The sequence below is a fragment of the Channa argus genome, chromosome 15, assembly GCF_033026475.1.
Source record: "Channa argus isolate prfri chromosome 15, Channa argus male v1.0, whole genome shotgun sequence".
NCBI lineage: Eukaryota > Metazoa > Chordata > Actinopteri > Anabantiformes > Channidae > Channa > Channa argus.
In genome coordinates, this window is record NC_090211.1 from 14,029,636 (window position 1) to 14,057,515 (window position 27,880).

At 35.3% G+C, this 27,880-nt stretch overlaps 2 protein-coding genes across 7 annotated transcripts; both read left to right on the forward strand.

Annotated features, from left to right (window-relative positions):
* Positions 1–2,539: 2,539 nt before the first annotated feature.
* On the forward strand, positions 2,540–12,743 carry LOC137099328 (nuclear GTPase SLIP-GC-like). 2 transcript variants are annotated; one of them, XM_067476033.1, is made up of 21 exons: positions 2,540–2,641; positions 3,231–3,312; positions 3,572–3,684; positions 4,616–4,649; positions 4,767–4,856; positions 4,947–5,037; positions 5,441–5,657; positions 5,763–5,978; positions 6,440–6,637; positions 6,771–6,946; positions 8,027–8,117; positions 8,207–8,294; positions 8,482–8,603; positions 9,566–9,736; positions 9,831–9,985; positions 10,167–10,284; positions 10,441–10,549; positions 10,676–10,809; positions 10,952–11,033; positions 11,173–11,252; positions 11,775–12,743. In XM_067476033.1, the coding sequence occupies exons 2-21, from the start codon at positions 3,246–3,248 to the stop codon at positions 11,784–11,786; spliced, it is 2,364 nt and encodes a 787-aa protein (XP_067332134.1). In that variant the 5' UTR covers positions 2,540–2,641; positions 3,231–3,245; the 3' UTR covers positions 11,787–12,743. The 2 variants fall into 2 exon arrangements, with proteins under 2 accessions (XP_067332134.1, XP_067332132.1); XM_067476031.1 differs by having other exon boundaries at positions 11,173–12,743.
* On the forward strand, positions 11,761–26,378 carry LOC137099326 (nuclear GTPase SLIP-GC-like). 5 transcript variants are annotated; one of them, XM_067476029.1, is made up of 23 exons: positions 11,761–11,898; positions 14,944–15,050; positions 16,919–17,000; positions 17,316–17,428; positions 17,641–17,679; positions 17,910–17,943; positions 18,058–18,150; positions 18,256–18,349; positions 19,463–19,679; positions 19,820–20,035; positions 20,454–20,651; positions 20,784–20,959; positions 21,727–21,817; positions 21,904–21,991; positions 22,153–22,274; positions 23,521–23,694; positions 23,798–23,955; positions 24,137–24,254; positions 24,401–24,509; positions 24,636–24,769; positions 24,878–24,959; positions 25,112–25,187; positions 25,372–25,511. In XM_067476029.1, exons 3-22 carry the CDS (start codon positions 16,934–16,936, stop codon positions 25,171–25,173), a joined length of 2,385 nt encoding a protein of 794 aa, XP_067332130.1. In that variant the 5' UTR covers positions 11,761–11,898; positions 14,944–15,050; positions 16,919–16,933; the 3' UTR covers positions 25,174–25,187; positions 25,372–25,511. The 5 variants fall into 5 exon arrangements, 4 of the variants coding, with proteins under 4 accessions (XP_067332130.1, XP_067332128.1, XP_067332131.1 ...); XM_067476027.1 differs by lacking the exon at positions 25,112–25,187 and having other exon boundaries at positions 25,372–26,378; XR_010910739.1 differs by lacking the exons at positions 25,112–25,187; positions 25,372–25,511 and having other exon boundaries at positions 24,617–24,769.
* Positions 26,379–27,880: the final 1,502 nt, after the last annotated feature.

Consider the following 27,880-nt stretch of genomic DNA (forward strand, 5'->3'; position numbering starts at 1 on the left):
AAGATATCCATGGACCATCATCTTAAGTATATATTTGGCCTAATTTTGAATATATCACATAGATAATCACTGCTACAAATGTCATAATAAGCAATAAATGAAAATACGTGCTGTGTGAAAATGTCAATAAAATAACATTACAATACTCTCGTTTTGAGGGCAAAAAAATAAATATTAAATGTTGGAACTGAAAAATGTGATTGTTTTTTTTAAACAATTATGCTCATTTGAAATTTGACACTAGCAACTAGTTTTATAAAAGTTGGGACACGGACAAAAAAAGGACTAGATTTTTTTTAAATTCTTAAAAAACTACACTTGGGGAGCATTACAAAAATAACTGCAGTATGTTAGTCACATTGAACTACACTGGCAGTGGTGCAGAGATATCCGCTTCTGAAAGCAGATTCAGTAAAACTGTAATGAGAAATATTTGTATCATGCAATTAGTCTCTATGCAGATTTGACATCTGAAAGTTACAGTAAAATCAGGGGTATAGCTTGTAATCACTACACATGTGACCTACATGTAAACATAAAGTATGTACTTTTCGTTATTCTGGTCTTTTAAAAACAGCACTACTGTATATGACAGAAACCTTAAAGGGGCATAACAAACTAGGTTTCTGTTAAAATGTTCATATACATTCATTTTTATTTTGACACTCTTGTACTTGCTTGCTCTCACCGTCTCCATGATTCCAGGGAGGGGCATGATTCCACTGACCATGCCCCTCCTCACGTGCAACTTATTTCCTGTTTCTCCGTATAGTTTTATGGGGCTTCTGTGTAACTTTCTCATCAGCAATGGTTTCATTCAGAGTGAATAGATTGATTTGTGTAATCAAATATAAATTGTAATACATTTTGAGTAGGTTGAACTTAATTATCAGTAGTGTTTAAGCTACTGGTGCCACAATCCTGTTTCCTGTTTAGTTTGTCCCTGTTTCCCCACCTTCACTTCCTGTTTCCAGCTATTATTTTGTAACCCATCAGCCCTACTTACTGTCTTTGAACCTCATCAGTCACTTTGTCACTCATCATCAGCCCTGTCAGTTCCCTCCCAGTTTGTTGGTACATGCTCCTGGTCAGCAAGCCTCTGTATCATGTTCCAGTATTTGACTTCTGTTCCTCTGTTCTGCCAGCCTCCGTCAGCCTCCGTTTTATGTTCAGTTAGCCTGTTTTTCCCTGGTCGTTTACCTTTGCACTAGTGTCTCGGTTTTTTTCCCCTCTCCTCCGTTCCTCTGTTTTGTCCGATCCCTGTGTGTGCACACTCTTTAGTTTTTGTCCAGATTCTTCTTGTTTGTTTTGTTTGAACACCCATTCTGGTTTAATGTATCTTGTTTCCCTGTTTTCCTGGCACAGTTGCAGTTTATCTTCTTTACAGTTCGGGTTTAGTCTTTTGCCTTTTCTGTGTCTAATTTCCTGTCCTTCTTGTGGAGCAAATTTCAGCTGTTTTCACCCTACTAATCCCTACAATAAAACCCTCTTAACATTAAAACCTCCTTTAGCTGTGTCTTCACTTGAATGATAAGAACTTAAATGATAATACCCAACCTGTGACAACTGGGTGTGGTAAACTTTATCTTTATTTAAATTTTATGATGTTGAGTGTAAATTTTAAAGTAGTTTGGCTATTAGTAGAAATTATCCACTTACTTTACATATCTTCAAAGACTTACTTTTATACACTTACTTTATTACACTGTCGAATTTACACTGCTGTACATTATTTTATGTTAATTCTTGTATGTTACTGTCGTTATGCCCCTGGTCTAGGGGAAACGAGACATAACGTGATGTGCTCCACCACTTTTTCCATTCCCAAGCAAAAACCAGACTAAGTGACTAACCAGACTAACCAGTAACAATTTTATTTGCTTTGGATGTGAGCAGTGCCCGAAACAACAAACAAAAACTCTAGCACCATCACTGTCTTACCTAAGCAAACCAAACAAATACAAACACAAATGAAAGGTTGTCTAACCTGAACTCCTTACCCAAAACAGGAAAATTAGTAAAATAAAAGGGCTTCTCACTCCTATTGTGGCTACCTGGTGCTCAATATGTACATTGAGTTATATTTATAATTATTTATAGAAAAAACAAAGTCGAGTCCAAACAGAATGCTGGGTTAGTTGGGAGTGGCAACGGTGGACCGGCTGGGGCTGCTGACATCCTGGTGTATATGGAGGAATACGCTCCATCCTGTCCAATCAGGTGGCGACAATCAGTTCAAAAGGCCCAATGCGTGACGACCACCTGTGGCTTAACCCCCCTCACACACACCCACACAAAACACACTCACACAAAACACAGAGGAGGGGGAGAAAAACGCAACATAACAATAATAACACACATAATAACTCAGGTCATAACAATGTATTACAACACAAATGCGTAACTCATCAAATTAGTTTTTTTTTTTTTTTTTGTCCTCACAGCTTATACCGTGATTTCAAGGTCACCACACATTTGTCTTTGTTTCTGTAATGTTTTCCACATTTGGATCTTGCTGAACTTGTTTTTTGTGCAGAGAGGAAGTAACTTTGTTGAGGGGTGGGACAGCATAAAAGAAAAAACTCAAAGTACACTGCGCAACAGAGGAGTGGTTTGTTAGTTGAAGAGGAAGAGAGAAAAGGTAAGTACATTTACTAACAGTTATATTCTGCTGATACGCTAAATTAATTAGATCTAAATGCTTGCTAACGTGTGTTGAGTTTCTTAAGTTTTTGTTTGATATATGTTACTTGGATTCATTCCGTCTTGGATGTGAAGCCAGCGAGGTATGCGTCTTAGGTTTGCATCCTGCTTATCCAGTTTCATAAAATGATTTCATAAAAAATCTCTGTCCTGCCAAATCCTTGTTTCCCTCAATATTTCTGGCTGTTGTGTAAGAGTTTTATTGATTCAATAAAGATGTGGATGAAACTGTTGGTATGATCATATGATTTTTTTTTTTTTTACCCAAAATAACAAAATTACATAGTTTTCTTTTGAACATCACTGTTTTTAAACTGGAGAATGGTAGGCATATTGCTGTTTTGTTTGACCTTTGTTGTATTATTTAAAATATTTGGTTCAATTAAAAACCAAATACAAAGATTTTTATTTCTTAAAATGTTTTTCCATTTCTTACTTTTGTCAATTTCAAGTGCTTTCATTAGATACTGATTTAGAGAGAATAATTACATTTGCATATAAATAATTATTTTTTGTTCTCCATATAGTTGCTGTATTTGGACATGGATGATTTTGTTTGTAACAAATTAACTGAATGGGACCTCAGCGATTGGATAGAAAGATTTAAATGTAAAGTATTTTCATGTTTCTTTGGATGGGCACAGATGTTATAATATTGATGTGATCTACCAACATTGAGACATGTAAAACCTCTACTAAACATAAAAACCTATGCTTTATACTATAATAATAGAATAATATTTAATTTTTGTGATGAATAAATCTCAGCATAAGTTATAACACTAGTCATAACACTATGATCAAGATTAAAAAGTAAAATGCATATATTTTTGTATGAGTTATTAACTTATTATTGTTTTGTTTGCAGATCAAGGCATTGACAAGGAAAGTTTTGAATGTCTTAAAGATCAAGATATCGATCAGTTGATCGCAAAAGTGGGACCAAGGGCCAAATTTAGGAAGAGACTGAAGGCTTTAGAGGTAATGTCCCAACAATAAAGACACTGTGCACAAGTAATGTATAGTATTTGGTGTCACAGACAGTCCCTCCAGGAATTTGAGATGTTGCCATTGCAACAATTTATTAATCTCCTTTTCAAACATTCTGTGCAACCTTCCAATTTCAAACGTATAAACATTGCAACATGCAGCCCAATTTATTTTTAGAAAAGCTGTTCAGGTCCCACAAATCACAAAAAGTAACTTTGACAATAATTTTGAACACTTTTAAAGTTGTGAAAAAGTTAGAATCCCCTTACATTCATATGTCAAAAAAAGTAACACAAACTATTTATTTCAAGAACAATCAGCTGGAAATGTTCTTTTATTGTCAGAACTAACAAAAATGGTGAAGCTGTGTATAAAAGTAAAGTTATGGTAAAATTAGGAAAATTAGATCAGTGCAAAAGTGCATCTTAAAAAGACTGTCAACACTTAATGCTTGATACTGTAAGGGGCACCAGTTGCGTTAAATTAGTCCAGAAATAGGAGGGAGATTGACAAACTCTTTAAAGAAGTGGAAAACTAGGAAAGGTGTGCTTGGAACCTTAGTTGAAAGGTATGTAGGAATCCAAAACACACAGTGCAAGACCTATCAAAGTCCTGTTTGGCAAATAAATGTCTACACCCCCACAGTCAAGTCTAGTTTGCACATGTCTGGATTGTTTTAAAGAAAGGAACCTCTGTTTATGCACAATATGTTAGGTAATAAAATATATTTAGACAAATTCATCCTTGACTGAAGAATAAACCCCTTTATGGTCTCAACCCGCCCAATGATTTTTTTTTCATAAAAATATAAAAGGTATATTGTTATGAATTGTAAAAACTGTGTATTTAAGGACAAAGCCAAGGAAAATATAATGTAATCAAATTCTGTCTTCAGACTCACATGTGCATGTTCATTCCTCAGGTTTTGCCATCCACCATTTACATAGGGGATAAAGGTGAGATACCCAGTGTTGTATCAATTACATGTATGTTTTGTAAAAAAGTATGTGAAATATCAAAGGCACGTGGAACTTATTTCAAAGAATACTATATTTTTTAATAAATCTAATAAGGAAAGAGAAAGTTGGACTCTCAGGAGGAGTGTACAAACATCCAGTCACCAACAAAGAAATGGTGTGGCTCTACACCTGGATCAAACACAGGTACAGCAGCAAAATATACAGAATGCTGGATAATTATTACACTGGTCCATGGTTCTACTGAATAATCCTCTTTATTCACTTTGACTAAAGAATCCATACTGTCTTATGTGAAAAACATCATGAGAAACACCTATGAGAAACTACACCATGGAGACGAGACAATGTTCAACGCTTTCCTCAAGTAAGTGTTAAAGCTCACATTATATTCCTTTTAACAATTTTAATGGTCTCCTAAATCTAATTTTCCAGCTGAAATAGAAATCATGTTTTCTGGGAGGTCTGAAAGTCAGTATTTATATGCAAATATGCTGAGGCCTCTACGCCCCTATTTTCGCAGCCTCTGTAAAGTCTGAATCATGATACAGGAACTTAGATTACAGAATAACGGGGCAGGGGGCAGCAATGGCTCAGTTGGTAGAGTGGCCGCCTACCGACCATACGGTCAGCATCCTAGCCATGGAATTGGCACTATGAACAGGAGCTGCTGTAACAAACAAATGGGAGTAAAATGGGAGAGGAAGGGTTGTACTGATCTGTAACAAATATGTCCAAAATACTCAATATTTAAACTCTTTTTACCACAGGAGTAAAATCAGTGACTTAGAGACAAACAAGAGAGAGTTTGTTGGTGTCTTTGGTAAAACTGGGGCTGGAAAGAGCTCTTTGATAAATGCCATCATTGGAGAGAAGGATCTTCTTCCATCTGGAAGTATCAGTGCCTGTACCACAGTGATGATTAAAGTGGAGGCAAATATGCTCAACCTAAAGTATGAGGCAGAGATTGAGTTCATTACAAAAGAGGTAAAATGAAATGAATATGTTTATGATTACTTGAAACAAGTTTAAAAGTTATGGTGCAGTTCCTGTTGCTTGTTTATATTAAAACAGTGTTGGTTTCATTTTTAGGAGTGGAAAGATGAGTTGTGGTACTTTTTTCATATTCTTGGGGATAAAGCAGATGAGGAAAGATATGAGGATTGTTATGACACTGTTGAAAGGCTATCAGCAGTGTATGGAGAGGAGTGGAAAAACAAATCCCCTGAAAACCTCATGGACAACAAATATTTCAGAAAAATTCCAGAATTTCTCTGCTACAGGAGGAAGATTTTGACATGTGAATCAGTAAGTAAGACTAAACACATGTATCATCAACAGCAAACATTCTCACAGATGATATGAATTTGGAATTACTCAGGTTTAAATGCATTGCAGCCATTGCAATTTCATTTAACACAACAGTAATATAGGTAAAATTAAAGGTGATGTAAAATGTTGCTTTTGAGCACTGTAACAGCTTTGACAGATTACATTGTATTGGAACAGGTCTTAGAAACGTCCTAAACATGGACATACACACAGACGCAGACAAAGTTTCTGGTCTTGTATTAAAGGTCAAAGCTTATTAGTTCAAATATAATATAAGTATTTTTTTTTTTTTATCTCAGTTGCCAGCATTAGCTTACACTATAGGCTAGTTAGACCTTTGCTGTCCACCAAGGATTAACACTTATTTTGAAAAACATTTGAATGTACATGTAAATCACAGTGCCTTGTATTGTCCTTATTTTTCTTGTTTATTGCAGGCCAAGGAACTATCTGCTAAACTTGCCAAATACACAGGAAGTGACTCAAAAGAGGCAGAAGGAAGGAGGTGGTATTGGCCACTAGTCAAGTGTGTGACTGTCAGAGTGCCTTGTAATAGTCTTCTCCAGCATGTCACACTTGTGGACCTTCCTGGAAATGGGGACCGTAACAAGAGCAGAGATACAATGTGGAAAGGGGTAATTTATTAACATGCACTGCTGTTTATTGTGTATTTTTACTGTATTTTTACCTGAAAAACTTTAAAACTGTGTTATCGCACATTATTGATTAGAAATAATCTTTAATAAACTTACTGTTATGCCCATTCAGATTGTTGAAAGTTGCTCTACTGTGTGGGTTGTGACTGAAATGAATCGAGCAGCATCAGACAAAGAATCCTGGAAGATCCTGGAAAGTGCCAGTAGCCTCATGGGAAACGGTGGCGAGTGTCAACACATCCACTTTATCTGCACCAAGTCTGATCTTGTTGCAGATTCAGATGATGAGTAAGTGTTTTCAGATGCAAAAATCACATAGAAAAACATTTAAAATAGACACAGATGTGTGTGATGGCTGAGGGCTCATGTTACCTTAATATTAGCCCAAGTTGCACTTTTTTCTGTTATTTCAAGTATGACACTGTGTATCCTCCTGCAAACACATTTCCACAACTGCAAAACCCCCTTCCTCATATGTCTTACACACTTTCTTAATAAGACACCTGGGGAAAGTGAACAGTTTTGGCTATATTTCAAATAACAAAAGGTGGAGATGTGAGACACATGTACTGTGTGGGGTGTAAAAGCAAGTGCATGCATTTGTGTAGAAGCAGAGGACCTAAATGCTAATCTGTATACACTTTTTGTACAGTTTTTAAGGAGTTTGGCAGGTAGGTTGTTTCAAACACTTTGGTGAACTTACATTACTTTTACTTCTATCTGTTCTGATTTTGCACTTGTTGCTGAAGATGGTTCTATGACTATAATATTTGGTATTAATGAAACACCTACACTCCCCTACAAAAGTATTAGAACAGTGAGGTCAGTTCCTTCATTTTTGCTGTGGACAGTGAAGGTAATGTCATGTTTTAGGCTTGCATGGATTTTTCTGGGATGGGATCATTAATCTTTATTGAAGATGTAACACATGATGGCAGCAGCAAAAAGAATTCAAAAGTCTACAGAAACATTTTGTCCGCCAGTTTAAAGAAAGAAGTAACCAAACTGATTGCAAGTGAAGGGTTATTCACTTTAATCTATTTTAAGACTCTGTTCCAATTCCTTTGCTAACAGAAAAATGAATGGGTTCAAACAAAACCTGGTATCTAAGTTACGTATCAGATCCAGATGTAAATAAATGGAAATAAAAGCTGAAATAATTTATTGTCTCATATTTGTCTTTTGATTTCAAACACAAAGGTTTTCAGTATAGAGCAAAAATAAATAAAGTGATTAAAATCATTCTTATGTTAAGTAGCTAATGAAAACTAGGTTTTTAAGGAAATTCCTCAATGACTGCTTTTAATTTTAAAACACAACTAAGTACAGTAAAATAAGTTTGTGCTTTCTCTATGTTCTGTCTTGTAGTCCAGCAGCTGCTCGTACGCTCATCTTTAAAACAAACATGAAAGCCAAGGAGGAAGTGAACAAACAGTTCAACAATCGCAACAGAACTACGGTGAGTTGTACAGTATAGACCCACAGAAATTTGAATGTCAAAATGGTTTACAACTGTAGGTTTACCTAAAAATTTAACCACGTTTTTAGAAACATTTCAGCGATGACTGTTTCAGAGTCTTCACAGTGAGCTCCAAAGAGTTTCTAAAACCAAAACGTCTAAATCCAGATGACACAGGTAAGTGGAGTCTCCATACAAGAGAAAACATTTCAAATACACACTTTGATTTCTTTACCTTTACAAATTTAATCACACTTTGAGTGATGACTAATTGGATCATCATATTCAAGTATATCTGAATATCCTACAATACATATATGTATTGTAATAAACTAAAATACTAACTGCTAATGTGTATTTACAGAAATACCCAAACTTCAGGAATTTTTGCAAAATCTCAATGACAGTTACTCAAAGACATTAAACTATGTGTCTGGAGCTTATGAGATTCTCTCTGTGATCCAATGGGCCAGGATTACAGAAGTGGTAATATTTGTTTTTGTTTGTCTAGATTGATATTTGTAAAAGTAATATTCATAACTAATTTCGTTAAGAAAGAACATTTATGTTTAGTGAGAATATAACAATAATAATAATAATAATAAAAAATTCTAAGGGCATTTATCTGATGGTGTCTGCTCATGGACATGAGCACAACAGCACCGCTGCTTAAAAATATCCTAAGGGAAACACTGGGGTAAATAAGTGCAGTAATTAAATGTGATCATATTTAGGAATATAAAATTTAAGTATGAAAGAGAACCCACTCAAAAAGTGTTAAAAACCCACTCAAGAAGTGAAACAGACAAACAGACAAAAGTGGTGATTCAAATGAAAAATGACGAGCACATTGTCATCATTAGCATCAGTAAAGTTTGTAGACAGTGCAAAACAATATTATTCATAATATTTCAGTTCTGATTAGCACTAGTGCACTAATTTTGAAGTTTATTAACCATTGAATTAACAAATTAGTTATTTGGTGGCAGCAGCAGTTTATCAAGGCAGTCAGGCTGCAGAAGGACAGAGATATAAAGATCTTTCCTTCGTAGGCTACAGTGCAGGTGGTAAACTGGAAATGTCAAGAAACCAGCTAAAGTCAACTTGAAATAAATGTAAATATATTACTACTATTACTATTATCTGTAATTACTACAGTTACTGTACTGTACTGATTGTACTGGTAAACACAGGATTGAGACAAACTTACGTCCTGGTAGGTTTGTCTCAAAACAAGCTAATTTATTGTATTGAAGGATTTTATTCACAGAGCCAATGAATTGTTAAACACACACAAAAAAGTAAACATGTAAAATTGTACCTACTTTATAATAATTCTAAGGTCTTTTGTCTGGTGGTGCCTGCTCATGTACATGAGCACAAATCCAGTCAATTAGTGTTTGTATTTTTACTGCTTTAAATGCTAAATGTTTTGTTTTTGATTTCAGCCCAGCAACAAAAGAGAGGTGTGCACAGACCTTGAAGAAAAAATAGTGCTGAGACTTGAGAAAGTGAGAAAATCCATGGAAGAGTCTTACTCTGCTTTTGAAAAATGTCTTAATGAGGGGGTTGAAAAATCTAAAACTTCATGTGAAGCAAATATAAACAACATCTTACATGTATGTATTTTAATAACATTAAACTTAAAACTAAATTTGCACTATAATTATATCTTAAATGTAATAAAGATATTTTTTGTCTTTTTTGTCTCAGACAAAATCAGGTCGTGGTTTTCACAGAACACTGACATGTGTGGTCGAGAATGGAGGTGTCTACAAACCGAAAAAAGGGAAACAAATAAACTTCAATCTGACGTTATCTTCATGCCTGACCGAAAGCATTGATGAGGAATTCAGGAAGACCTTCCCGTAAGAAATTACTTATTCAGGACACACAGCCCTATGTTGGTCCATTTAATAGAGTATTGAGAACATAAACATTACTGTATAACTGCCTGAATGTACTGTTATGGAAAATGATATTTACAAGTTATTTCACTGTCAGTGCTGCCTATAAAACATTAAACATCTCAACTTGTTAACATTTCAGAAATGAAGGAAAATGTGGACCATTCAATGGAGTCATCAGTATGTTTTCACTTAACACAGAGAAGCTAATTGAAAAGTACAAACATCTTGAACTGCAGCTGACATTTCTGCAGACAGAGGTAGATGAGAGGAGTACAAACATGTTCATTATGACACAACTGTTGATATCGTAAACTGAAAAATCACGTCAGCCAGTGTTGACAGAGAAAATATGATCCTTAATTCATGTAAAAGTTATGTTTATGTTGATCTACTCTTTGTTTTCTCTCTCTAAGCAAGAAACAATGAAAACAAATCTTAACAAAATCATCCGGGAGCGCAAGAAAGAAATCTACATGAGTCTGATCGAGACAATTGAGGAAACCATGCAAGAGTGCTATCAAAGTACTAAAAAAAACCCTGACATATACAAGCCGTCACTATAACATGTCATGTTCCTATAAATATTGTTAAGTAATTTTTTAAAAATCTTTTTAAATATTTTTTTAATATTTTACTTTATTATTATAGAAGCAGCAAAATTTACAGGAACAGAGATGCTGAAAAACATGAGGGACACTATTGAGGTGTATGTACGTGAGGTGAAGAACGTCATGTTTGAGAAGGCTAAAGAAGTTATGTTGCACCACCTGATGGAGTTGATGGTTTGTGAAAGTTCATAGTATGAATTACAATTACAGTGTAATAAAATATGCTGCATGTCATTTACATGAAAGCATATGTAGCCATTGGGCTTTTTATCAGCCAAATATGAGATGATGATGAATGATTTTGATGATGAAATAGGAGGAAATCCTGAAGAAACTGGCGGACACCCTGAATGAAGCAATCAAGCTGTCTCTCAAGACAGAGGGTTACTCAGTCCCAGGTATAAAAAAGATAGAATAACAAAATAATTTTTATTGATCACTGAGCAATTTGCTGATATATTTCAATTTCAAACCAGCAAATGTCAAAAATTAGGAATGAACTGAATAAGCTTTATGTTGTTTGCTTTTTTCTTTTAGATTTTTCAAAAGAGTTTGAGCTGATAAAGCAGTACTACCATGCACTGAAGGGATATGCATCTGACCTCGGACGAAGATCAGTTAGTCCTCCACCTGACTTTTAACTGAGGCTGATTGCTACCTCTAACCACTCGACCTTATTTCCTGATGCTATTCTTTTTTTTTTTTCTCAAGGTCCAATTTCTTCCTACAGTAGATAAAAATTACCTGGATATCTACCTGGATAATGTGTATCTACATAATGTTTTAATTAATTATGCAAATTGTGAAACAAGCCTTGAAATCATACCTGTGCATGACCTGTACACAGTTACAGGGTAGTTGTGATGATCCAATCCTAGAATTTAAATTGATTTTATGAATATGCATTTGTTTGTTTGTTTGTTTTTAGAACTGATTTGCCCTCAGTTTTATTGCTTAATTTTATTGTCGTCTTTTTACTTATTTTGTAGTAAATAATTGTTCACTTGACTGTAAAGTTTGCAATCAAGTCTTGGTCAATTTCTATGTTGGGCTCCAACAATCTAGACAGGGGTTTAACAGTAATGTATGCCATAACACATCATTTGCGTACCCAAGTAAAATTTAATATTAATTTGCAGTTTTTTAGGTAATTCGAGAACTTAGGATCCAGATGGTCTGGGAGTAAAAACTCCTTAAGTCTTTCAGTTTTGGGCGTGGCTACAGAGGCACCTGGCTGACCACAGCACTCAGTCCAATGTCGGGGTGAGTCTAGACATCTGGCTGTTTTCAAAGAGCTCCTCCCTTCGCCAAGAATTATTTTTCAACCTGTTTTTTGTTCTTTCTATGTTTTTTTTTTTTTTTACATTTTCAACCCACAGTGACTGCATTTACAACACAAACAGGTTACTTAGAGAAACCAGCTTTCTTGGGTCATCGGTAAAAGGTGTTTACATGCACATCTGATCTTACCTCCACCGCAGACTTATTTTTGTCGCAGTTGCCGTTTTTTGGCTCTAGTTTTTTTTAGAATTACTTCCTGCTCCTGGCTTTTATTTTGTTAATCCCTCTTCACCACTTCCCATTTAGTTTCTTAGCTTCTTGTTGACCCTGATTGTTTCCACCTGTGGCCCCTTGTATTTATACCCAGCTCTCCCCACCATTCGCTGCCAGATCATCTCGCCTTCCTCCTCTGAGAACATTCCTGTTGTATTCTATGCTTTTGGACATTCCCCTTCCATCCCTTACCTGATCCTTGTGTTTGGACTCACATTTTGGTCTGAGGTTTGCTTTGTTTAGTTCAGTGTTTAGGTTTTGGCGTTTGTTATCCAGCTTGTTTGGCCCTGGATTTATGTTTAAGTATTCTTTTTTTCCCTTCAGTCTGCCAGTGCTTTATACTCAGTTTGTTCGTGTCTGCTTCCCCTTAGTTTCTGAGTTAGTTCCCGTGCTTCCCCGACCGACACAGTTACTTAGTTTATCTTTTCCCTCCAGAGTGTTTTGGTTCATGTTCTGTTTTACTTTATTTTGTTATCACTTCATGTATTATTCCTGCCCTCCTTAAGGAGGGATTTGTATTTTTGGTAATAAATCCACTTTTCTCATACTTCAAACTTCCCTTTGCCATCTCCTCCTTATGGGTCCTACTACAATTTAATATACCATTATTTTATATGCAATATGCAATAATTTATATTATATAATTTTTATTATAATTTCTATTATATACTTGTATGCAATATGCAATAATTTACAAATCTCATAAACTTATATTTTATTCAGAATAAAACATAGATGACATATCAAAATGTTTAAACTGAGAAAATGTATCTTTTTAAGGGAAAAATAAGTTAATTTAAATTTTCATGGCATCAACACATCTCAAAAAAGTTGGGACAAGGCCATGTTTACCACTGTGTGGCATCCCCTCTTCTTTTTATAACAGTGCTAACGTCTGGGGACTAAGGAGACAAGTTGCTCAAGTTTAGAAATAGGAATGTTGTCCCATTCTTGTCTAATACAGGCTTCTAATTGCTCGACTGTCTTAGGTCTCCTTTGTTGCATCTTCCTCTTTATGATGCGCCAAATGTTTTCTGTGGGTGAAAGATCTGGACTGCAGGCTGGCCATTTCAATACCCGGATCCTTCTTCTACGCAGCCATGATGTTGTAATTGATGCAGTATGTGGTCTGGCATTGTCATATTGGAAAATGCAAGGTCTTCCATGAAATTGACGGCATTTGGATGGGAGCATATGTTGTTCTAGAACTTAGATATACCTTTCAGCATTAATGGTGCCTTTCCAGATGTCTAAACTGCCCATGCCACATGCACTCATGAAACCCCATGCCACCAGAGATGCAGGCTTCTGAACTGAGCGCTGATAACAACTTGGGTTAACAACTTGACATGGCGTCCCAGTTTTCCAAAAAGAACTTCAAATTCTTATTCGTCTGACCACAGAACAGTTTGCCACTTTTCCACAGTCCATTTTAAATGAGCCTTGGCCCAGAGAAAACACCTTGCTTCTGGATAACGTTTGGATATGGCTTCTTTTTTGACCTATAGAGTTTTAGCCGGCAACGGCAAATGGCACGGTGGATTGTGTTCACCGACAATGTTTTCTGGAAGTATTCCTGAGCCCATGTTGTGATTTCCATTACAGTAGCATTCGTGCTTGTGATGCATTGCCGTCTAAGGGCCCGAAGATCACGGGCGTCCAATATGGTTTTCCTGACTTCACCCTTACGCACAGAGATTGTTCCAGATTCTTGGAATCTTTGGATGATATTATGCACTGTTGATGATGATAACTTCAAACTCTTTGCAATTTTTCTCTGAGAAACTCGTTTCTGATATTGCTCCACTATTTTTCGCCACAGCATTGCCCATCTTGACTTCTAAGAGACACTGCCACTCTGAGGGGCTCTTTTTATTCCCAGTCATGTTGCCAATTGACCTAATAAGGTGCAAATTGGTCCTCCAGCAGTTCCTTATATGCATATTTAACTTTTTCGGCCTCTTATTGCTACCTGTCCCACCTTTTTTGGAATGTGTAGCTCTCATAAAATCCAAAATGAGCCACTATTTGGCAAGGCATTTCAAAATGTCTCACTTTCAACATTAGATATGTTATCTATATTCTATTTTGAATAAAATAAAAGTTTATGAGATTTGTAAATTATTGCATTCCTTTTTTATTCACAATTTGTACAGAGCCAACTTTTTTGGAATCGAGTTTGTATATGCTATATCTATATTTTTGTTATCCTTCATTTTCACCAGCTGGGTTTCCTTGTTTCATTTGACCTGTTGGTTTACACTGACTCATGTGCTACTTGCAAGGGAGTGACCGTCAGGCCCTCTTAGAGATGTGTCCAACTGGTAGTGTCATTGCAAACTTTGCACAAGGTCAGTTCTGTACATAGTTTAACTTTTGTCAGCCCTTAAACGCCCCCTACGGGGCTGGCCCCCGAACAGCTGCCTAGCCTGCCTATTGGCAGAAGTGCCTCTGTATATACAATATATGACATTTTGACAGACTCATGCTTCCTTCCTCTCAACATGATGTCCTCTGTCTTTTTTCAGATTCTCCACTTTTTCTGACCACACTCCTCCTCATCTGTTACTTGTTTACTGCTTCCCCCATAATATTCATATGCATTCAATATGCATTCACTCATTGCCAGATTGTTTCTGCATTTTTCATGGTCATAACCATCTTTATGTTACCGTATCATTACTAAATTTCTACTGCCTATATTAGTAACAGTGTACAAATGAATCTCAAATTCTAAACTTGCTTTTTGTGCAGAGAGGAGGTAACTTTGTTGAGGGGTGGGACAGCATAAAAGAAGGATCTCAAAGTGCATTGCGCACAACAGAGCATTGGTTTGTTAGTTGAAGAGGAACAAAGAGAATGTAAGTTCTTTCCTTTTAAATTGATATATTTTCAATCCACTCTGTATAGTGTTACCTTTCATTTTTCTTTTGTGACTAAAAGATTTTAGTGTAGAACAAAGTATTGGTGGTATAACTTTAGTTACTGATGCTTTCACGTTTGAAAGACTTAACAGTTACATAATATTCCAAAAAATAATCCTCTTCATTTATGCTTAATTCCTAACTCCCTTTGTAGTCCAGTCAGCAATTTGAAGCCTTACTGGTGGTGATAACTTTACTTAATTTTCCCTATCCTTTTCATCAAACCAACTTGAGAGCTATACAAATTAAACACAGACAAAACAATAAATTAAAACCATATTGGACCGTTAAATACGACGTAGATTTACGATAAGCTAACATAAAGACAAATTAGCAACTTAATCAACACAGAAATGTAAATGTCTTACAAAATTATATAAAACCAACCTTGTTACCACTTTTAACTGGAGCTAAACACAAAATTATAATATCTGTTACCGTCTCTTTAATGTCTTTAGTCTTGTTTTATTTCCGTTTGTTACCTTTTACCGTCTTCTACCGTTGTTAAGTTTCGTTATTGTTATGTGTTGGCTGTCCTTTCAAAATAAAACACATCCGTCTTACAGGAAGGTATAAAAATAAAAACCACAAAGCAAATTACAAATGCTTAAATTAAGCACATTTGCAGGAGAAAAACAACATTCTAAGGAGGTTTTACACTTTTATTAAGACTGGGTCTACAGCAGACAACAGGGACATAAATGTGAAAAAAGAAAGCAATCACTTTGACATTATAAAGACTGCATTTGTGTATTCTTTCCCAAAGGACTGCATGCTGAATACGTATGTGATTCATTCAAATACAGATGTGGATGAAACTGTTAGTATCCTTATTTAGGGAAAAAAATGAAATTTCTCTGAAATTACTTGAAACTGACAAAACATGATGAGAAAAAAAGATCTAAGAATTTAAATCTGAATTTGCTTTAAAATGTTTACTCTACTGATTATTTTAAATAATAGAGCAAATGATATATATATTTTTTATTTATTTTTTTGTCCTTTTGGCTTATCTCGTGAGTTCAGGGTCGCCACAGAGGAACATTGTCCGCATGTAGATTTGGCAGTTTTTACGCCAGATGCCCTTCCTGACGCAACCCTCCCCAATTTCTACTGGGCTTGGACCGGCACTGCACAGCTGGGGAGGGGAATGGTCTGTTAGGGGTTCATAGTCTTGCCCAGAGACACTTCGACATATAGCCAAATTAAATTGACCCATATTTATTAGATTACAACTTATTGTATTATAGCTATAGTTCATATTGCTTTATATATTTGGCATTGACTGTCTGTGGCATCGACCACTGTGTACCATCGTACACAGTACGAGTGGTACACAGTACACAGTAGAAACGAGATAATGTTCCTCCAGAACCATGGTGCTACAGAACAACACAAGCTATGTAAAGTGCATCAAGTGCAACCTAGTGCAAACAGTGCAGATAAAAACAGTACAGACAGACAACAGAAGATAACACAGGACAGGACACAATTTCAAGTTTCACAATTTCAAGTTATTTTAGGAAATATATATATATATAATAATATAGGTTCTTTTTTGTGAAAAGCTGCTAATGATTTTGTCCACGTCTGTATGTGATATAACCACACAATGCCTGCAATAGATACTGATTTAAAGAGAATACCATGTAGTAAAAATGCTTGGATGGGGCATTATTAAGTTATTTGATTACTTGTTGAACATTACTGTAAATTTGTTTTGGTATATTTCTAGTGAAGTGAAATGTCAAATAAAAATCATTGAGTAGATATTGATTAAAATGTTTTTTTTTTTCATCACTCAGTTGCTGTTTTCGGACATGGATGATTTTGTTTGCAACAAATTAACTGAATGGGGTCTCACTGACTGGATAGTAAAATTTAAAGGTAAAGTATTGTTATGCTTCTTTGGCAGCCACTGATGTTAGACAAGTGAGATGTGATCTACTGAAAAATCTAAAACATCTACTAAACATAACAATATTTGACTTTATTCTTAAGTAAAATAACAAACAATTACTACTCAGATCAAGATAAACAAATAAAATACAAAAATCTGTATAAATTCTGCACATAAAGTACTAATAGCACTGTATTAAAATGATCAGCTCTGCATATCTGTTTATATTCTTATAAAGATCCATTTCAAATTATAACTTACTTTAGTAAGATTTTTTTAACTCAATATTGTTTTGATTTCAGATCAAGGCATTGACAAAGAAAGCTTTGAATGTCTTGAGGGTCAAGAAATCAATGATTTGATCCCAATAGTGGGGCCGAGGGCAAAATTTAAGAAGAGACTGAAGGCTTTAAAGGTAATGTTCTGCACCAGATGTGCACAAGTTCTGTATTTTAATGTTTATACAGTACATGGTATTATATGTACAAGGGCATGACATACATGACAGAATATCATGTCTTATTATTGACAATGCCATTTACTGGAATTTTGATACCTTCAACACTTTTATGTTTTCAATGATTGCTCAAAAGTTTACAGTTTTACACAGATTAATTTATTCTGCAGCGTCAACAGCGGCATGAAGAAACAGCTGATTCTGCTCAGGTAACGATGATAATGAATTTCACAGGCTTGTAACAATAGCACTATTTATTTGTGTGCATATATTTAAGGATAAACGCTTTTATGGTCTCCACCTCCCCTTTTTATATAAAAACATGAAAAGTAGAAGGCTGTATAGGAAATGTAAAGCTGTGAGTTAAATGACAAAACCAAGGTAAATATAATGTGATCGCACTTTGTCTTAATACTCAAATATGCATGTTCATCCCCAGGTTTTGCCATCCACCAGTGACATAGGTGATAAAGGTGAGATACAATATTATATTAATTGCATGTATTTAGTGTTAGTGATTATGTAAGATATGGAAGGCACATGCAATTTCTATCACAGAAGGTGCTTTTTTATTTTAAAAAAATAAGGAAAAAGAAAGTTGGACCATCTGGGTGAGTGCAGCAACATCCAGTCACCACCAAGGAAACAACAACGAGCCTCTATATCAAGACCACACAAAGGTATAACAGATACAAATACAGTTTCTAGATTAAAATTTAAACCCAATTTATTTAATTTAGTGGTTATGGTCCCTGCTGAGTAGTTCTTTATTTTTACTCTGACAGAGCAAATCATACTGTCTGATGTGAAAACCATCATGAAATGCACATATGAGAGACTCCATCTTGAAGATGAAACAAAGCTCAATGCTTTCCTCAAGTAAGTGTTATGTTTTCTATCATCCATACATAGGTTTGGATCCACTCCTGACCAGGGAATGGTTTCAAATCTTACACTTATCAGTGAGCTAAATTAGTCTAATACAAACAATACAAAATACTGTACTGAGTTATTTTAAGTCTACACAGTTCACAGTTTGCCCCAGTCTACACTGTCATTGACCTTACTCTTCAGTACAACTCAACTTTGTACTTGATATTGTCTTGCCCACTTTCTCTACCTTCAATGCTTCCTACTAAAGTCTTTACTACAACCCAATCACATGGTTTCAGGTCATGTATTTTCCCTTCTGCTGGTTTGGCCAGATCTGCTTTAACCAACTTGTAAAGTTGGTTAGTGCTATGTCAGGGGAAATTTGTTGGGCTTTCTATTTAAATTTGAAGAGTCTTACTTGTAGTCTTTATTTTATTATGTAAACTGCCTTGAAAGGATTTAGTTGTGAATGAACCCTATATAAATACAGTTACTTTTATTAAATACATTTGACGTCTAGAAACCTGTTACTATATGCACAATAAAAGTTTGTGTAAAACAAGTACTTTATTAAAACACCAGTTGAACAAGCATAAACTTGTAGTAAACAAGTAATGTCACCTTTATCCACAGCCTCCCATCCACTATATAAGTTAACTAAATAATAACTACTATGAATACAATACCACAAAGGTGACTGAATGTACTCTTAACCATTCAGCCTAATTTGCCACATAGTATCTTATAACTGAGCAGGTTCTGCACTGTCTGCCTGAGACAGCAGCTGTGAACCAGCCCTCTCCCTCTATCAGCTGTACCTGCCCAGCAGTGAAAGTGTGTACACTTTCATATTTGCTTGTTTAATGCAAGTCGCCATTGCAATATTGAACAATGTTAGTGCACATCACTGATTTTCCTCACAATGTGCAGAACTGCAGTCTCCAGTGGGTGCAAAAACTGAGGTATGTGTTGCATAAACAGTGCAAAATGTATTAACTAATAGTTGCAGCTGCTGGAGGACAGAAGGAAATCTGATTCCGTTTGTAAAGATAGATTGTTTTGTAAATACTCACAAATATATTTAGGGTAGACTCAATATTTAAATTCTTTTTGCCACAGGAGTACAATAAGTGATTTGGACACAGACAAGAGAGAGCTCGTTGGCGTCTTTGGTAAAACTGGGGCTGGAAAGAGCTTTTTGATAAATGCCATCATTGAAGAGAAGGACCTTCTGCCATCTGGAAGTATCAGTGCCTGTACCACAGTCATGATTAAAGTGGAGGCAAATATGCTCAACCTAAAGTATGAGGCAGAGATTGAGTTCATTACAAAAGAGGTAAAATAACCTGAATATGTTTATATTTACTTTAGACTAGATGAAAAGTTATGCTATAGTTGATCAACTTATGCTGATTTACTTTACATTCACACTTTAAATGCAAAAAAGTTGAAGATAAATTTTCTTTTCATTTTTAGGAGTGGAAAGATGAGTTGTGGTACTTGTATCATATTCTTGGGGATAAAGCAGATGAGGAAAGAGATGAGGATTATTGTGACACTGTTGAAAAGCTATCAGCAGTGTATGGAGAGGAGTGGAAAAACAAATCCCCTGAAAACCTCATGGACATCAAATATTTCAGAGAAATTCCAGAGTTTCTCTGTTACAGGAGGAAGATTTTGACATGTGAATCAGTAAGTTAGACTAAACACATGTATCATCAACAGCAAACATTCTGACATGTGTAATTATTCATTTTGATGTAGCTGTTGCAGTTTGGTTTAGTTTATCGGTAACTTCAGAAATGTAAAACTAAAGTTCAGATATAAAATGACAACTTGTCGCAGTTGTGCACGGTTTGACAGATTACATTCTATCGAACATTCATAGTAATTTCTTCAAGGCAACGGGCTTTGACACAGACAAAAGGTCAATTTTATCAAACAAAATTATTGCTAAGTAACTAAAATATTAAATTAAATATAAACAGTAATAATTTTATCTCAGTTTCCAGCATTTCTTCCTTGCAGGCCAGCAAGACATGTACTGTTCACCAAGGATCAACACTATAAAATTACAGTGTCTTGTGTTGTACTTGCATTTAATTTGCAGGCCAAGGAATTATCGGCAAAATTTGTGAAATACACAAGAAGTGACTCAAAAGAGGCAGAAGTAAGGAGGTGGTATTGGCCACTAGTCAAGTGTGTGACTGTCAGAGTGCCTTGTAATAGTCTTCTCCAGCATGTCACACTTGTGGACCTTCCTGGAAATGGGGACCGTAACAAGAGCAGAGATACAATGTGGAAAGGGGTAATTTATTAACATGCACTGCTGTTCATCGTGTATTGTTACTGTATATTTACCTGAAAACTGTAAAACTGTGTTATCACACGTCATTAATTATAACTAATTTTTAATAAACTTACTGTTATGCCCATTCAGATTGTTGGAAATTGCTCCACTGTGTGGATTGTTACTGAAATTAATCGAGCAGCAGCAGAGAGAGAACCCTGGGAGATCTTGGAAAGTGCCAGTAGCCTCATGGGAAACGGTGGCGAGTGTCAACACATCCACTTTATATGCACCAAGTCTGATCTTATTGAAGATTCAGATGATGAGTAAGTGTTTTGAGATGCAAAAATTACATAGAAAAACATTACAATTAGACCCAGATGTGTGTGATGGCTTAGGGCTCATGTTACCTTAATATTAGCCCAAGTTGCACTTTTTTCTGTTATTTCAAGTATGACACTGTGCATCCTCCTGCAAACACAGTTTCCACAACTGCAAAACCCCCTTCATTATATGTCCTGCACACTTTGTTAATAGGACACCTGGGGAAAGTGAACAGGTTCAGCTAAATTTCAAATAACAATAGGCAGAGATGTGAGACACATGTACTGTGTTGGTTGTAAACAATAGATGCATGCAAATTGTAAGTTCTAATAGGAACAATTGGAAGTCATTTATTCTAGTTTGGCCCTTTATCAATGCTATCATCAGTTTCAGCAGAACTGATGTACAGCTCCTTGGAGTCGATCTCTAACATTAGACTGAGGATTCTTTCAAAATAATACCTTTTGATGTCCTTGTTAATTACTTTATTGAATTGCAGCACTTAAATCAAATCTATATTTGGTGTGACCACCCTTTGCCATAAGTGCGCAGATTGACATGTACACTTCCACACTGTCTTCTGTCTGTCTGTAGGATGGGGGCATAGATTATTTTCCTATTGCTATTGCTAGTTCTATGACTGGTGGTGCATTTAGGGTAATGTCTTTGGCATTAATGAGACATGCTGGTGTGTTTTTAAAGAATTACTGTAAAAGTGCCTAAAACCTTTGCAGAAACCATTGTGCTTTCTCTATGTTCTGTCTTGTAGTCCAGCAACTGCTCGTGCTCTCTTATTTAAAAGAAACATGAAAGCCAAGGAAGAAGTGAGCAAACAGTTCAACAATCTAAACAGGATTAAGGTGAGTTGTACAGTATAGACCAACAGAAAATTGTTAAATTGATTTACAACTGGAGGTTTTAGTTCAAATCTAACCTCCTTTTTCAGAAACATTTCAGTGATGACTGTTTCAGAGTCTTCACAGTGAGCTCCAAAGAGTTTCTAAAACCAAAACGTCTCAATCCAGATGACACAGGTAAGTGGAGTCTCCATACAAGAGAAAACCTTTCAAATACACACTGTGATTTGTTTACCTTTACAACTTTAACAACACTTTGACGGGGATGACTATCAGATCATGATATTTAAGTATGTATTGTAGGTAGACTAAAGTACAAACTGCATTTATTTTTACAGAAATACCCAAACTTCAGGAGTTTCTGCAAAATCTCAATGACTGTCACTCAGAGACATTAAACTATGTTTCTAGAGCTCATGGGATTCTCTCTCTGATTCAGGGGGCCAGGAGTACAGAAGTGGTAAGATCAAGTAATATTTGTTTTTCTTTCTCTTGATTGTCATTGATATTTGTAAAAGTAGCATTCATAGCAAACAATGTAAACACTAAAACATAGAAATCTCATATAACTGACTAAATTTGTGTTAAGTATATATAAGTAAGTATATTGGTTTCTTCATAATTGCTGCAGTGTTTCACCTATATTCATAAACAAAGCTGCCCTAAAACATCATGATCTAATAATATTGATGACAAAATGCATCATAAACATCACAACTTTATACACTGTATCTCTAATCAAACTCTGAAATAGCATTGACGCACTAAAACTGGGCCCTGCTGTCAGTGTGTTGTATAAATACTAGGAATGCTTGCTTGTAGAACATTACATCTTCACTTTAGGAGCTCTGGATCTCATTAACACTGTGTAAATTTGGATTCGTCACCCACTCTTTGTGCCACGCAGGACAATGAAACACAAACAGCAGGCCTGCTGCTCTCACAGAGGACAGATCAGTGGACAGATACATCAAAACAGAACATTGTGTCATTTCAAATGAAAAAGCACAACCCCAATGTAGTAGTCATGTTACTATATTCATTTAAAGACTCATCGGCATCAGTAAAGTTTATGGACAGTGCAAAACATCTGTCATATTAATATTATATCAGTTTTAAACAGCTGATTAAATGTAATTAAATATGGACTAAATTTTGATAGACATATAAAGGTGTTCCCTTAAATAGAAGTAGCCTACAGTGCGAGTGATAATCTGAAATGGCAAGAAACCTGCTATAGTTAAGTTATTCTACCTGAAATATTCCACATAATACTACATTTGTAATTACTACAGCTACTGTACTGTGCTGACTACACTAGCAAGCACAGTATTGAGACAAACCTACCAGGACCAAAGTGGTGTTCATTTGCTGGCTGTGTTAGGTTGGACCCTGAGTCAAACTCATTTATTGCATTAAAGGATTTGATTCACATAGTCACTGAATTGAACACACAACAAAGCAAACTTGTAAAATCGTACCTACTTTATAATAATTCTAAGGGCATTTGTCAGGCTGGAGTGCAAAGCGGGATCAAATCCCAGCCCATACACCAGGTGTGTCCCTGAGTGAGACACTCAGCACTAGCTCCTTGGATGTTCATACTCAGGAATAAAGTAATTTCATAGTATGTATGTAAGTATGAAAGAAAACCCCTCAAGTTGTGTTTTTACTTTTAATGCTGAAAGTTTTGTTATTGATTTCAGCCTGGCAACAAAAAAGATGCATCAACAGACCTTGAAGAAAAAATAAGACAAGAACTTAAGAAAGTGAGAGAATCAATGGAAGAAACTTACTCTGCTTTTGAAAAATGCCTTAATGAGGGGGTTGACAAATCTAAAACTTCATGTGACGCAAATATGAAACCCATCTTACATCCTGTATGTATTTAAATAACAATAACATTAAAACTAAAATTCCACCTAATATAAATATATCTTAAATGTTATAAAGATGTTGTTTAAAATGTTGTTTTTGTCTCAGATAAGAAAATCAGGTCGCGGTTATCACAAAATACTGACATGTGTGGTTGAGAATGGAGGTGTCTACAAACGTAAAAAAGGGAAACCACTAAACCTCAACCTGACATTATCTTCATGCCTGACTGAAAGCATTGATGAGGAATTCAGGAAGACCTTCCCGTAAGAAATTACTTATTCAGGACAAACAGCCCTATGTTGGTCCATTTTATAGAGTATTGAGAACATAAACATTACTGTATAACTGCCTGAATGTACTGTTATGGAAAATGATATTTACAAGTTATTTCACTGTCAGTGCTGCCTATAAAACATGAAACATCTCAACTTGTTAACATTTCAGAAATGAAGGAAAATGTGGACCATTCAATGGAGTCATCAGTATGTTTTCACTTAACACAGAAAAGCTGATTGAAAAGTACAAACATCTTGAACTGCAGCTGACATTTCTGCAGACAGAGGTAGATGAGAGGAGTACAAACATGTTCATTGTCACACAACTGTTGATATTGTCATAAACTGAAAAATCAGGTCAGCAAGTGTTGACAGAGAAAATATGAACCTTAATTCATGTAAAATATGTTGATCTACACTGTTTTCTCTCTAGGAAGAAAAGATTAAGACAAAACTCAACAAAATCATCCGGGACCGTAAGAAAAAAATCTACACGAGTCTGATTGAGACAATTGAGGAAACCATGCAAGAGTGCTATAAAAGTACTAAAGAAAACCCTGACATATACAAGCTGTCACTATAACATGTCACACTTTCAGTACAATCATCATAATTGTTAAGTAAATGTAGTTGTGATAACATTATACAGTTTTTATTTATTATTATAGAAGCAGTAGAATTTAGAGGACCAGACAAGCTGAAGAACATGAGGGACACTATTGAGCTGCACGTACATGATTTGAAGAACGTAATGTTTGAGAAGGCTAAAGATGTTATGTTGAACCACCTGATGAAGTTGATGGTTTGTGAAATTTCATAATATGAGATACAATTAAAGTGTAGGGAAATGCTGCAGGTCGTTCACATGACAGCACATGTAGTCATTAAGTTTATTTTGATGCTGAAACAGGAGAAAATCCTGGAGACACTGGAGAAGACCCTGAACCAAGCATTGGAGATTTCACTCAAGACAGATGGTTACCCAGTCCCAGGTGTAGAAAACATACAATATCACAATGAAAGCATTTATATACATAAATCACTGAAAATATTGTAAATTATATTCTCAAAATAAATAAATCAATAAACTTCAGTAACTGGTAATGAATGTATTTTAAAAAATAAGCTTCATTTTTTTCTTTAGTTTTTTCTAAAAAGCTTGAACTGGTGAAGCAGTACTACAAAGAACTGAAGCCAGACGAATAAATGTCAATGATGGGGTAAAACACATGTTGAATATGGTCAAGATCTTTTCAAAACACCTCAGTTATGAGACAGTGTTTCTAATTGTACTGATCCCGAGCACGTACACAGAAATATTTAGTTAATGTCATGTTTTAAATTAAGAATTGAAAATGTTGGATTCTGATTTTGACTGGTCACAATGTCTTGTTGACATTACAGGTTTGTTCAGCGCAGAGAACCAGCAGAATCCTGATTTGCCACAGACCATCTCTGCAGAGCACAAGACCTGTGGATTTAGTCTCAGTCACTTTTTGGTTTTATATGTTTTGCATGTAGAAGATTTTATATGTTTAGAGTTTTGATCTGAAACGCTTCAGCAGTTCTAACTATTGTGGCAGGCATATTTAGTTTTGTGCAGTCATCATAACAAATTGAAATTGAATTTATAAATTTGGAAAGACTACCAATATCTTCTTAATCTGAATGGAGACTTTCTCACATGAAAAAATATATAAACACTTAATAAAACAACAACTCCAAGAGCCACCATAATGTTCCTCCTGTCCAAAAGTGTCTAATAAGGCTTTTTGAATAAAAGGTAAAACATCTTGTCTGAACAGCAACTTTTGGGATAACGATGATGTGGATGACTACGAATCTTCACATTTAGAGATATAACAGTTTTTTCTCCTTGATGAATATATTTACAGTACAATGATTCTATTTTCTGAGTTTAGCAAAGGTTTATTAGGAAAGAAGCACCACAGTATTTGTTGTTTTATGGCAGTGCATTTATGAATTTTTTATGATATTTCTAAAATTATTTTAAAAACCATGTATCCTTACCTTACTCACCCAGCCTGTTCACTGCAGTTACTAACTTCAGTTAAACACCCAAATGTGGGAATGAGCATAAATGCATTTTAGATTTTACATCATTTATCTGTTTTGTCATTTCTATCTAGTTTTTAGTTAGCTTTGAAGGAAGACATATGCTTTCATTTTGATTTTAATCTTTATACTGAATTTAGTCTTAATGATTTTTGTGAACATTTTAGTTAGCTTTAATAACCTTGTTCTCAATAAAGTTTACTAACTGTATGAGTGAAGGTGTTTAATTTCTATATTACTTAAGTTATTAAACCTAACCCACATGTTAGCTGCCCTATAAGTTCTCCCTGCATAAGTTTTTATTGTCAAATTCAAATAAAACTTTTTCCAACCTGTGTTTTTTTTTTTTTTTTTCAATTCTTCTGATGATTTTAAGACAAAATATGTCTTAAAAGGTGCTGGAAATGCTCACAATCAGCTGTCTTTTTGCATATTTCTGCTGATTTTGTTTGTTACATTTGTCTGTGTGTGCAGTGAGTTGGCATCTAGTTTTGTTTCCCTCACCTCAGGCTCCCAGGCTCACCCTTTAACGCCGTGTATGGTTTAGCTCAGAGCGTTCCTTACAGCCCACGCTGCAGTGAGGTAGACTGAAGCTCAGTAAAACCCCCAGCGCTTAATAGAAGGGTGCAGAGCCACATCTACAGTCACTGAGGTGAGTTCCACCTTTATCTGTATTTTAGTGGGCCGTGGTGTTTTGTGCTTGACTTTCTCTGCTCAGCCAAACAACACTAGTAGTAAGTATTTCTGTTCCTGACATCAGAGCTACAGCAGATAATGTTAGCCGACCTGATAATATTGTCATAAACTGAAAAATCAGGTCCGCAAGTGTTCACAGAGAAAATATCTATATTTTCTCTTTAGGAAGAAAAGATTAAGAAAAAACTCAACAAAATCATCAGGGACCATAAATGATGGAGACAATTGACAATTGCATCACCTGATGAAGTTGATGTTTTGTGAAATTTCATAATATGAAAAACAATTATAGTGTAGTAAAATGTTCTGCATGTCCTTTACAGTACATTATATGTAGTCATTACGCTTATTATCAGACAAAAATAAGCAGCTGTCTGAACACACAGTTATACTGTTTTAGTAAATGTTAAGCTCAATATTTGACTGTGTGACTGATAAGTGATAATGCATGATTTTGATGTTGAAACAGGAGAAAATCCTGACGACACTGGACAACACCCTGAATGAAGCAATCAAACTGTAACTCAGGATAGATGATTCCTCTCTCCCAGGTATAGAGAAAATAGAATGTCAAAAGAATTTATTTTGATCTGAGAGTTGCAGATATATTTACATTTTAAACCGGCAAGTTTCAATGATTACAAATGAACTTATTTTTACTAAGAAACTTTTGGTTGTTTGCTTTTTGCTTTTAGGTTTTTCAAAAGAGCTTAAGCTGATAAAGCAGTACTACTGTAAACTGATAGGAGAGGTATCTGCCACCACATCGACCCAACTTTTAACCTGGGCTAGACATTGTTAACTTTTTCTGAGAATTAGACTTTAACAGTGTTTCTTGGTCTATTTGGTCCCCTAACCACTTGACCACCACTTGACCTTTTTTCCTAACCCTATTCTTCTTTTTCTTAAGGTCAGTGGCCTGTACTTTACTTCTTCAAATTTCTAAAGTCTCGTTCCCAACATTCAGGCTGGTAGCTGTCACAGCAGCACATGGTTCTTTGTCCTCTGCCTCCAAACCTTTGAATTACTGTTTTGTATATTGGTTGTTGGACCTAGAGTCATTTCTTTTGTATTAATTGTATATTTTGTAAAAAGCTTAGTTATTGCCTTTTTGTATTGTAAATTGGTAATGTAAATAACA